Here is a 13120-nt window from a genome sequence, read left to right on the forward strand (position 1 = left end):
TGAATATATGGAAGAGGTGAAGAAAAGAACCTTCATAATCCACCCCCACCCAAAACCCAGGATTAACAGTCGGTGTATTTCCTTCCAGTCTTTTTTAATGCATTCTTAAGAGGGGGGTGGAGGGGCAGGTGGGGGGAGATAAGCACTGCTCAATGTACTATTTATCTTAGGGACTCAAGCATGTCGACATGGCTAAATCATATTCATAGAATTTCAATTAGTTCATCTCCTGAGGCTAACTAATTAGTTCATGTCAAAACTGATGGAAAGGCTCAGCTGCTTCTCCATTTGCAGATCTTCAGAACTGGAGAAGGGCACGCGGGGAAGTCACCATAGGTCAGATAGGTCTTATATTAATAGACGATGTTCTGAGCTCAACAAAACTGAAGTTATTTAGGCAGGAACAGAACTTGGCCGGGCAAATCTGGCAATGTCGAATCTTGTTTAGCCAAGGGAGCAGCGAGAAGAGTGGGACCATTCAGTTTGCCTGGTACTATATTCAATGAGATACTCAAAATACTTACTTCTTGCTCGTGTTCGATTCTCATGCTGGGATTTGCATTTACTTCAAGTAGTATAGGCTTCAGATTTTTCATGAGAAGAATGTCAAAGCCTAAAATCTGGATAAACATAATTCAGAATTAGTTGCAGTGTCTTTTCAGGAATTAGGTACTATATTAGGGGTATTAAGGTGAAAGTAAATTCCACCTCCGCCCCCAACCTGGGCCTTGACCCTGGCTTCTCTCATCCATAGCCCCTCTTCCTCTGGATGGACTTGTCAGGCCAAATGGACAGCAGAAAATTTTACAGGGGTCTTGGTAATGGGATGAGGTCCCATGGTTCATTTCAGCACCATCGGTGTTGTCTGAAGGGCTGTAAGATGATGACCTCGCTCTTCTTTAACAGGTTTTTTATTATGTTAAGGATCAGTAATTGTCCATCAATTTCTCCCTCTCCTTCTGTTCTCCTCTTTTAAGTTGCCTCTTAGCTGGATCTCTAAAAAACCCGAGACTATGTTTCTTAACCTCGGGTATATATCAGAATCACTTAGGGACCCCTTTCAAAACCACTGCTCATCCCTAACCCACACCTATGAGTCAGAGTCTTTCAGAGTGGAACGCAGCCAGTGTATTTTCAGTAGCAAATCCCCTGGATAATTCTGATGGACCCTCCTACCCAAGAAGAAGGGAATATTTATTAGGTGCCCACTAGGCACCAATTATGATACAATGCACCAATTATTCACAATCTTGATTCATTCTCAAGACAGCATATTTGAGTAGGGATTGTGCTCTGCATTTCACAGAAGCAGAAAGTGAGTCTTGGAAAGGCCAGTGGGTTTCCCTGAGACTGCTCCTCTCATAAAGGACAGAGCTGGATTTCAGAACTGCAGAACTGCTATGCAGTTTGTGGGACCTGGTGCAAGATAGAAATGCAGTGTTCAAAAAGTATTAACAAATTTCATGATGCTGAAACAAGAGCATTAAACCAAGCATGGAACCCTTTGGAGTGTGGGGCCCTCTGTGACAGCACAGCCCATAAGCCCCTGGAGCCAGCCTGCACCCATGGCCAGCTTTAGCACCCTTGCCGACCGGCCCACCTCCTGCTCTTGAACCTGGCATTCTGCCTCAGGTGTGGCTTTGTCTTGTGGACTGTTTCAATTCCTCAGGAGTCCCCTGTTTGGGATAAGTCACCCTGTGCATTTCATTCCCTAGGCCTGAAATAGCCCTTTATCTAGATAACATCTCCTCACCCTTGAGATCGCAGTTTCTAATTGGATTCAGACGTGGACTATGAGGATGCAGGATTCTCGGGAGGACTGTCATTATCTCTCTAGGAGGTGATAAGGTAGAAGAAAACTTCTAATATGAGTGATATCATTCCAAAGCTTCCAAAAGTAACATGGAGAATAAAGGAGGGGAGAGAACAAAGACACAGCTGCATCGCCTCCTCTGTGGACTCAAGAAGAAAATATGAGGGGAAATCCATTTACTTGTCTATCTAGAATATGCATTAGTTAAATGATAATTATTAAAGTGTAGCTTCATCCTTATTAATGAACTCAGAGCCGGAATGACCATTTGGGGGTGGGGGGCAGGGTGTGTAATTCAAGATAAGGCTATTCTTCAAGAAAAGACAATAAGGATGAAAAGTTGGGAAAAGTCATCTTCACTCTATTTTTCTTTTCCTGGTCATAAGAAGAAAGGAATGGAAATTCAGTAGAAAATGTTACATGTATTATAGATCTGCTTAATAATATATGACAAGTGGATATGAGTAATGAGGCCTGTAAGAGACTCTGGTGACATCATCAGTCTAACTTCAGACCTGGTCTGAGACCTGATGTTGATGAGCCTACAGAGAACAATGGGAGGCAGTGTCAACGTTTATCATCCTGAGTCACGGACGCTTACTTTTTGCTACATCTTAGAAGCTTGGACTTGTCCTTTCTCGGCCTGGTGGATTCATCTCAGCTCAGTGCATAGGGATTTCATGAATCCACAGCTATGGGAAAGCTGCAGAAGAGGAGTAGCAAAGCTTCGCCAACTGTACAGACCCGCACCCAGCAGCAGCACAGAACTTTCCAGGGCCTAAACTTTGGTGCATGGAGTTGACTGTGTTGAGTCTTGTGTAGGAGTGCTTTGGAGCCAGACTTGGGCTTCAATCCAGTTCAGTCTCTCATATTTGCTACACAACTCTAGGCCTCTGTGAGCCTCACATAACTCATCTGGAAAAAAATGGGCATAACAACAGCTACCTTGCAGGGTAGTTGACAGTGGAAGCAAAAATGTCCCTAGAGTTATGCCCATCTTAAAGAAAGCACTCAATATACGCTGGCTGCCTTTCCGGTTTCCTACTGATCACATCAACAAGAAATGACATTAGCAGCTTTGGAGTCCAGAAGAACTCATTTCAAATCTTAGTTCTGCCTTCAACTTGTGTAACTACCAGCAAGTGACTTAGCAGCTCCAAGCCCCAGTTTCCTCATCTGTAAAATGGGCATAAGAATAGTGCCTACTTTAGTCCATTCATTCATTAAGTACTGAATGCCTCCTGTGCCCTAGAGGCTCTTCCAGCTTCTGGAAATACAGGAGTGGACTAGACAAAGTCCTTACCCTCATGGAGCTTACACTCGAGTTGGGGAGATAGGAGGAAGTAAAGATAATGGGATGTAAAATGTTTTGCATGGTACTTGACACATAGTATTTAATGAAAGTCATCTTTATAGTTCTTCACGAGTTCAAGGAAAGATGAATTTTCCCCCAAAGTTTAATGAAAAATGCTGCAGCAGTGGATCTCAAGAAACAGAATCACAAAACTTGGAGGAGCCAAAAGTTGGTCTTTTCATAAGATCCCAGAATGTCAGATCTGGCAGAAAATCAGGAATTTATTTGGTTCAGTGCTTTTCAATATGAGATTATTTTGAGGGGGAAGCACTGGGGAGACCAGATCAGATCTACTTTTATCTTTTTTACATCCTGGGGTTCCCATGGGAAAAGTATATATTTATATCTACACATCTATCTATACTAGATTCAGTTCAGTTCAGTTCAGTCGCTCCGTCGTGTCCGACTCTTTGCGACCCCATGAATCGCAGCACGCCAGGCCTCCCTGTCCATCACCAACTCCCGGAGTTCACTCAAACTCATGTCCATCGAGTCAGTGATGCCATCCAGCCATCTCATCCTCTGTCATCCCCTTCTCTTCCTGCCCCCAATCCCTCCCAGCATCAGAGTCTTTTCCAGTGAGTCAACTCTTCGCGTGAGGTGACCAAAGTACTGGAGTTTCAGCTTTAGCATCATTCCTTCCAAAGAAATCCCAGGGCTGATCTCCTTCAGAATGGACTGGTTGGATCTTCTTGCAGTCCAAGGGACTCTCAAGAGTCTTCTCCAACACCACAGTTCAAAAGCATCAATTCTTCAACACTCAGCTTTCTTCACAGTCCAACTCTCACATCCATACATGACCACTGGAAAAACTATAGCCTTGACTAGACGGACCTTTGTTGGCAAAGTAATGTCTCTGCTTTTCAATACGCTATCTAGGTTGGTCATAACTTTTCTTCCAAGGAGTAAGCGTCTTTTAATTTCATGGCTGCTGTCACCATCTGCAGTGATTTTGGAGCCCCAAAAAATAAAGTCTGACACTGTTTCCACTGTTTCCCCATCTATCTGTCATGAAGTGATGGGACCAGATGCCTTGATCTTCGTTTTCTGAATGTTGAGCTTTAAGCCAAGTTTTTCACTCTCCTCTTTCACCTTCATCAAAAGGCTGTTTAGTTCCTCTTCACTTTCTGCCATAAGGGTGGTGTCATCTGCATATCTGAGGTGATTGATATTTCTCCTGGCAATCTTGATTCCAGCTTGTGCTTCTTCCAGCCCAGCATTTCTCATGATGTACTCTGCATAGAAGTTAAATAAGCAGGATGACAGTATACAGCCTTGACGTACTCCTTTTCCTATTTGGAACCAGTCTGTTGTTCCATGTCCAGTTCTAACTGTTGCTTCCTGACCTGCATACAAATTTCTCAAGAGGCAGGTCAGGTGGTCTGGTATTCCCATGTCTTTCAGAATTTTCCACAGTTCATTGTGATCCAAGTATATATACATATATATACTACTAGTCCTGGCTTCCCTTGTGGCTTAGTGGTAAAGAATCTGCCTGAAATACAAGAGACCTGAGTTCAATCCCTGGGTTGGGAAGATCTCCTGGAGAAGGAAATGGCACCCCACTCCAGTATTCTTGCCTGGCGAATTCTATGGACAGAGGAGCCTGGTGGGCTACAGTCCATGGAATTGCAGAGTCAGACTGAACAACAACACTACTAATCTAATCTAACATCCACTTTGCACATTAGAAACTTGCAGCTTAGAAACAGGAAAACCTCCCTCTAGTTTGGTGGCAGAGCAGGAAATGTCAAATGGAAAGAGAGAAAAAACTTTTCAATTATGTGATACTCTCCACCCTCCAAGTCATTCAATTAGCAATGATGTGTTGCTACTTACAGGGTGCCCTGGGGACTCAAAGATATCTTGTCCTTCATCCCTCACTTCCGGAAGCTTCCAAAGCAAGCTGGAGAGAAAAGGGCCCTGAGCCATTCATTGTAAACTCAGGTAAAGCCTCCAACCTACATTCCAATGAGGGAATTACCTCCTGAGCCCCAGAACTACACATCCATCTGCATCCAGAATATTCCCAACTTGGAGACCCCACACCCCTCACATTCAACATAACCAAACTCACTATCTGTGATCAGCAGACTAAGATAGTCCCAATGATACCACCTCCTGTATTCACACCCTTTTGTAAGCCCGTTTCCCTGAGAGTGGGCTGCACCTAATAATGTTTTTCTAACAAACAAAACAGGGCAGAAATTATGGGATATCATTTCAAATATGGAGAAGGGAATGGCACCCCACTCCAGTACTCTTGCCTGGAAAATCCCATGGGTGGAGGAGCCTGGTAGGCTGCAGTCCATGGGGTCGCTAAGAGTCGGACATGACTGAGCGACTTCCCTTTCACTTTTCACTTTCATGCATTGGAGAAGGAAATGGCAACCCACTCCAGTGTTCTTGCCTGGAGAATACCAGGGACGGGGAGCCTGGTGGGCTGCCATCTATGGGGTCGTACAGAGTCAGACACGACTGAAGTGACTTAGCTTAGCATTTCAAATATTAGGTTATATAAAAAGACTGTGGCTTGCATCTTGAGATGCATTCTCTTACTCTCTTGTTCCCTCAACACTAAGGGAAGCCAGCTTCCACGTTGTGAGCCGCTGGATGGAGAGGCTGAGATGGCCTCTGGAACTGATGTCCCAGCCGATAGCAAGGGGGACGTGAGGCCTGCCAATAGCCATGTGAGTGAGCTGGGGAGGGGATCTTTCCCCTGTAGCCTCAAGATGACTGCAGTCCTAGACAATATGTTAACTGTAGCCTGTAAGGGACTTTGAGCCAGCAGCAGTCAGCCAGAAATCTCTCCTTCCTTCACATCCAGCTGTTCACAGGCTCTGTACATTCTACCTCCAAAACAGCTTTCTAGACCTGGCCCAATCTCCCTGTTCTTAGTCTAGATCAAACCCACACCACCTTTCACCTGGACTACTTTAATACCTTCCCCCATTAATTTCCCTGCTCTCAAAATCACCTCGCACAAAGGGCTACCAGAGTAATTTTTCTAAAATGCAAATAAAATGTTAGGACCCCCTCCACCTAAAATCCTGGCTTACAGGAGGAAGCCCAAGTTCCAGAGCATGTCCAATAAGTTCCTCTATGACCAGCATCTCTATCAAACTCTAGCTTTATTTCCTCCAACTCAACGCTGCATGTCTTGGGCTCTAATTGTGCTGAACTGTTAGTAATTCTGGGCTTCCCAAGTGGTGAAGAATCTGTCTGCCAACGCAGGAGACCCGAGTTCAATCCCTGGGTCGGGAAGATGCCCTGGGGAAGGAAATGGTAACCCACTCCAGTATTCTTGCCTGGGAAATCCCTTGACAAAGGAGCTTGGCAGGTACAGTTCACAGGATTGTGAAAAAGCTGGACGTGACTTAGCAACTAAACAACATTAGTCGTTCTAGAATGCTTTCCTACTCTCTGCTGTCTTCTACTTGGAAGACAACTTTATTTATCAAATATTTATTGAGCAGCACTACGTAGTATTCCAGCCACTGGGGATAAAGCAGTGAAGAAGACAAGGTTCATTTTAACTCCCGCCCTCTTGGAGCTTACATTCTAGAAGAGAGACCACAAGCAAGTAAATATCTATGACCAGGTAAGAACACAGAGTGTGTGCAGTGGATGGAGGGAAGGGCTTGGTGGTCAGGAAAGGCCTGGGATTTGTGAGATTTGTCATCCTGCTGTCTTCTGGTTTGCACTGTTTCTGATGAAAGGTTTTCAATTATCCTTCACTCCTCTGAACATAATGTGTCTTTTCTCTCTAGCTGCTTTTAAGATTTTCTTATTGTCACTGATCTGACTTTGATAAGCCTTGGTGTGTGTGTGTACACATTATTGTATGTGTGGCCATTTCTTCAAATATTTTTCTGTATCTTCCTTGTCTCCTCTGCTCAGGAAACTCCAATTACACAGATGTTAGACCATCTGATATTGTACCATAGGTAACTGAGGGTCTGTTCACTTATTTTTCCTGTCACTTTCCTCTCTGTGTTTCATTTTGAATAAATTCTATTGCTATGTCTTCAAGTTTGTTGATCATTTCTTCTACAGTATCTAATTTGCTGTTAATCCTAATCCAGTGAAATTTTCAATATAGATATTGCGTTTTCTTCCATTTGGTTCCTAGAAGTTCCATTTGGTTCTTTTTCATAGCTTCATTTCTCTCTACAGTAAACTATTTTCCTTTAAACTTTTGTACACAGTTGTAGTAGCTGTTTTAACATCCTTTTTCTATCAGTTTCATTATTTCTAATATTTATGGGACTGTTCCTATTGATTTTCCCCCTAGGTATAGGTTACCTTTTCTTGCCTTGGGGAATATCTAGTGGCTTTTTATTGGATACTGGACATTTAATGCTCAGTATCTGGATTTGTCTTCTTTTTAAAAAGTGTGAAGTTTTTAGGCCAGACCACCTTACCCGCCTCCTGAGAAACCTGTATGCAGGTCAAGAAGCAACAGCGGGAACCAGACATGGACCAACAGGCTGGTTCCAAATTGGGAAAGGAATATGTCAAGGCTGTATATCGTCACCCTGCTTATTTAACTTATATGCAGAGTACATCGTGTGAAATGCCAGGCTGGATGAAGCACAAGCTGGAATCAAGATTGCTGGGAGAAATATCAATAACATCTCAGATATGCAGATGACACCACTCTTATGGCAGAAAGCGAAGAAGAACTAAAGAGCCTCTTGATGAAAGTGAAAGAGGAAAGTGAAAAAGTTGGCTTAAAACTCAATATTCACAAAACTAAGATTCTGGCATCTGGTCCCATCACTTCATGGCAAATAGATGGAGAAACAGTTGAAACAGTGACAGACTTTATTTTCTTGGGCTCCAAAATCACTGCAGATGGTGACTGCAGCCATGAAATTAAAAGATGCTTGCTCCTTGGAAGAAAAGCTATGACCAACCTAGGCAGCATATTCAAAAGCAGAGACATTACTTTGCCGACAAAGGTCCATCTAGTCAAAGTGATGGTTTTTCCAGTAGTCATGTATGGATGTGAGAACTGGACCATAAAGAAAGCTGAGTACCAAAGAACTGATGCTTTTGAACTGCAGTGTTGGAGAAGACTCTTAAGAATTCCTTGGACTGCAAGGAATCAAACCAGTCAAACCTAAAGGAAATCAGTCCTGAATATTCATTGGAAGGACTGATGCTGAAGCTGAAACTCTAATACTTTGGCCACCTGATGTGAAGAATTGACTCATTTGAAAAGACCCTGATGCTGGGAAAGATCGAAGGCAGGAGGAGAAGGAGACAACAGAGGATGAGATGGTTGGATGGCATCACCAACTCAATGAACATGAGTCTGACTAAGCTCTGGGAGCTGGTGATGGACAGGGAAGCCTGGCATGCTGCAGTCCAGGGGGTCACAAAGAGTCTGACACAACTGAGCGACTGAACTGAACTGAAATTTTTAGGTACTCAGTTATTTAAAGATTATGCTGATACCTTCCAGGCCTATTATTTAAGCTTTACTAGGAACCTGGAAGGCTGCTGTCTATGGGGTCGCACAGAGTCGGACACGACTGAAGTGACTTAGCGGCAGCAGCAGCAGCAGGTTGAGTCTAGAGTAACTTTCATCCCAGGGAAGATTCAATCCATTAGGACATAACTTCTCTGCAGTCTCCCTTGAATGTGTCCAGTAACCACCAAGCACTCTCCACACTGACTCTTTGGAGCTTGGACATCTCCCTGCTCTGTGTGAGCTCTGGTTCATCTTCTCAGTTCCCTGGTCATTCTTGCCCAACTCTATGGATTAACCCTCTACATATGGATAGCCCAGCACTCAGCAAAGGTGTACAGGGATTCCCATGCAGGTTCCTGTAGCTCTTTTCCTGCTTGGGTCCCTCCTTTAAAGAATTCTGCCCACAGAATTCCAGCCACCTTGGCATCACTAAAATGCTTATCTCCATCTCCTCAACTCACTGAGGTCACAGGACTCTGTTTAGGTGCACCGTCACCCCCGCCCGTGTCTTAGAGAGTGCCCCCAGACAGAAAGGTGAGGCAACCATAGACACATCTCGGCTTTTGTTCCCCACTTTCCTTTGGGATTATGATGCCGAGCTGTCTGTGGTACAAAATCTGAAAACACTTCTTTCGTGTATTTTGTCTGGTATTCTAGTTGTTTTCAAAAGAAGGTTAAGTCCAGTCTTTGTTACTCCATCACAACCAGAAGCCAAAGACTCAGGAGGTGATGTATGAACAGGGACTGAGTGAAGTGAGCAAATAAGTCATTTGAAGAGCTGAAGAAGAGCGTCCCAAGCAGAAGGAACGGCAAGAACACAGGCCACTTCTGATGAACAGCAAGGAATGAGAGGGAGGGAGACAGGAGATGAGGTCAGACAGAATGGCAAGGGATAGATCATGTAGCATCTTGCAAGCCATGGTAAGGAGCCAGGATTTTAAGTGCAATGAGAAAGCCATTGGAGACTTTACACGGGGAAGTAATTTAATCTGACATGTTTTAAAAGAATCACTTTAGCTACAGTGAGAAAAATAGGCTACAAGCAGCAAGGGTGGGAAAACGAACATCAATTAGGAGGCAATTGCAGTGATACAAGTACAAGATGACGGCTGTCTGGACTGGGATGGAGGCAGCGGTGTTGGTTAGAAGTGGTCACACTGGGATCTCCCTGGTGGTCCGGTGGTTAAGACTCCGCACTTCCAACGCAGGGGGTGCAGACAAGCTGCCTTGTCTGTGTTCTCCCATAATCCTGCACATGTCCCTCCATGGTGCTCACGACTCCCACGTGGCAGTGCTCCCCAGCACACCGTGCACCTCTTAGGAGCAGGACTGCAACCTCGCCCATACCACACGCCCACAGCTAGCTCAGGGCTTGTGTCAGTGGGCGGCCAGCATATGTGTCTTAAAGAAGGAAAAAAAAAAAAAGCTTACATGTCAAAAGTGGTCGAGGAAGGCTTTATGGAGAAGGTGGGATTCAAGCTGTACTTTGCCAGCACTAGATTTTACAAGAGAGGGAGAAGATGAGAGAGCGTGGCAGAAGACAGAGTGTGGCAGAAGGGGCCAAGCCAGGAGAGAACAAAAGGGCAGAAGTGGGGAAACATGGAGGATGTCCAAGAGACAGGAGTCAGCTGTGTTTGGCAGACTCGCATGGATCTGGGAGGAACGGGGAAGCGAGGCTGGGGCCAGGCTGGGAGGCAGCAGGGGTCAGGACCTGTTTCTCAAACTGTGCTCCTTGGAACACCAGTGTTCCATTAAGTTGGAAATGTGACTTGCTTCCTGGTTTCCCCCTAAGTTCAAGGCACTTCTTCGTAGACTAGTTTGAGAACAACTGTCATGACCGATAGCAAACGATATGACCTTGTTTATTAAGTGATTGCCTGCTGGGTACTCTTCAACACAGTTTTCTCTCACTCAGTCTCACAACAACTCTGTGAGGCAGGGACCAATATTCTATTTGCAGATAAGGAAACTGAGTCAGAGAAAGGTTAGCTTGCCAAGCTCTCCAGCTGGAGCTGCTGGAAGCAGGAGCTGGGGTTAGCTCAAATCCAGGGCGTCTGAGAACTAAACTCAAGCCCATGTGTGAGCGCTGGGCTGTTCCTTCCCCTCCTTCCTGTGGGGTGTTTGGGGCTGATGGTGGGGGAGATCAGAAGAGCAAAGAAGAGAAAGAAGAAGCACCTTAGCACTCACGGAAGGTGCCTCTTCCAGACACTGAAGGGAAAGGATCACAGCCAAGGAGAGAAGTGGACCCAGAGCGAGAGGACGACAGAAACCCAGCTGCAGAACTGAGATAGAAAAGTTCACGAGAGCTGAACTCTGCTGGAAAGCTCTCCGCTGCGTGTGCACTTCTGCCACATGAATCGTCTACACCCAGACGGGCCTGACTCTCTGAGCCGGGGTCACAGAGCTGCCCTCCAGAAGACTGACAGGGGGAAATGTTGCTGAGGGCTGTCTGGGCAATGACAGGGGGACAGACCAGAATGACAGGGCAGCCACGTTCCTAGGCAACAGATTACAGGAAACCTGCCCACAGCCCAGCCACGCCAGCCCCTGCTCTGGGCCATCACAGTTTTCCAAGTAGTTATTGTGGCTGTGATTGGAAAGGGGTCACAGTCACATGTTTAGGATAAATGTAATTTTGTTGGCTTAGAGTGTATGTTCTGGAATGCTGCAGTCTGGGCCAGGCCTGGCTACAAGCAAAAGGGGCGTCCATGACAAAGAAAAAATGCATTATATATGCACAAAACATTATAGTTTGCAAAGCCCTTTATCATCTTGATCTCATGTGAGATGGACGACAACCCTGTGATGTAGGTGAGGAAACGGAGGCACAGAAAAGTCAAGCGGCTTATAGAACGTCACACGGCAAGTCCATGTCAGAACCATGTGCTGTCCCCAAATCTTTGGGTTCCAAGTTAGTTCAGGTGTTTGAGACCTAAACTAACAAGTGTTTCAACAAGTGATAAGGATAAAGAAAGCAAGAGAGGACTCCAAGGAGAACAAAACACTGTTTTCTCAATCACTGTGAATCTGAAATGTACTTTAAAACAGATTTCAAGTATGTAATGCTTTGTGGGCTTCCCTGGTGGCTCAGTCGGTAACAAACCCTCATGCAGTTCAGGAGATGTGGGTTCGATCCCTGGATCAGGAAGATCCCCTGGAGAAGGAAATGGCAATCCACCCCAGTATTCTTGCCTGGAGAATCCCATGGACAGAGGAGCCTGATGGGCTACAGTCCCTGGGGTTGTAAGAGTTGGACACGACTGAGCAACTAAACCACCACGTGCTTTATACCACATCAAAGGATTTCACCCTCATTACTTCACACTGCTCCCAAGATGGCAGGTAAGGAGGTGAGTGTAGGTGATTCACAGAGAAAGAAACAGAGGCTCGGGGTGGTGAGGAAACGTGCCCACGGGACCCCCAGCCGGGAAGAGGATGAACTCCTCCTGGAGGGTTGCTTCCGGCCCTGTGCTCCTCTCCCGACCCCAGGCCTGGCAGCACTCAGCGTGGTCGAGCAATGGAAAACGCTTACGGGCCTGTGGTTCATGTGCCAGCTGTGCTCTGTCCAAACCAGCGGCTCCCTCTCTGTCTGCCCTGCAGCTGGGGCCCTGGTTCCAGCCCATGGCCTCCCCATGCCACTGGTCCACAGCAAGACAGGCAGAAAAACCACGGCCTGGCCCTCCACCCTGCACCCTCGCTGTGCCAGGGCTCTGCGGCTTGGCCATGCACGAGGGCCCACATGACGCTCCCGGAATAGCTGTCACTGTCGAACAGATGTGACCACGCAGTCCCCTGGGATGACCCCTGGATGCCTCCACGTTGCAACTCTCTCCTTCGCCCTCACCTTCCTGTGGCTCAAGCCAGGATTTGTTTTCTCTGGTCCTGCCTCTAAGTTGTGCCCACCTCCCCTTTCTAACGCCCTAAGCCTGATGGCTGAGCTGGACATCCTGCCTGGGGTCCAAGTGCCTAAGGACAGATTTTGGATGACAATTACCTCCACCGCCACGACCCCCAACCCCACCCCCCAAACTGACCACTGCCTGAATGCCCCGTCAAAGGCTTCCACCGGCCTTCCCAGAAAGCCCGCTGACTGGTGCCCACTACTAGGGTAGCCTCTCTGGATCTGGGGCTGTATCCTGGGGCCAGCCTCCTCTCCTGCTGCCGAACGAGCATCCTCTCCGTCAGAGATGCCGCCCCGCTGCCTCCCCCTCCCCCTTCCTGTTCCACGCTACCTGCGTCTCTCCTGCCACAGCCTTTAAAGGACTAGAAACAACTCAAACGTTCAATGATAGAAGAACCGATGAACAAATCATGCGTATTTACAATGGGATGTACAACCGTGCAAATGAAAGCGAACCAACGACCTACCTCCACGTAGAGCCGAAAAGAGAGTGGCAGAAGACTATGTGCGTGATTGCAGTGTTTTTATGATGCTCGGAAACAAGCAAAACCATATATTCCTCAGGGATATATT

General features: G+C 46.2%; 1 protein-coding gene across 3 annotated transcripts in view; it reads right to left on the reverse strand.

Moving 5' to 3' along the window:
- TTLL11 (tubulin tyrosine ligase like 11) overlaps positions 1–13120 on the reverse strand; it is a 268063-nt gene that overhangs the window by 154190 nt on the left and 100753 nt on the right. For all 3 annotated transcript variants that reach the window (XM_070799197.1, XM_019970759.2, XM_070799198.1), the window contains exon 5: positions 525–620. In XM_070799197.1, the coding sequence (XP_070655298.1) occupies positions 525–620 (96 nt within the window). The remainder of the gene's footprint in view (positions 1–524; positions 621–13120) is intronic.

The sequence above is a fragment of the Bos indicus genome, chromosome 11 (assembly GCF_029378745.1).
Source record: "Bos indicus isolate NIAB-ARS_2022 breed Sahiwal x Tharparkar chromosome 11, NIAB-ARS_B.indTharparkar_mat_pri_1.0, whole genome shotgun sequence".
NCBI classification, from domain to species: Eukaryota; Metazoa; Chordata; class Mammalia; order Artiodactyla; family Bovidae; genus Bos; species Bos indicus.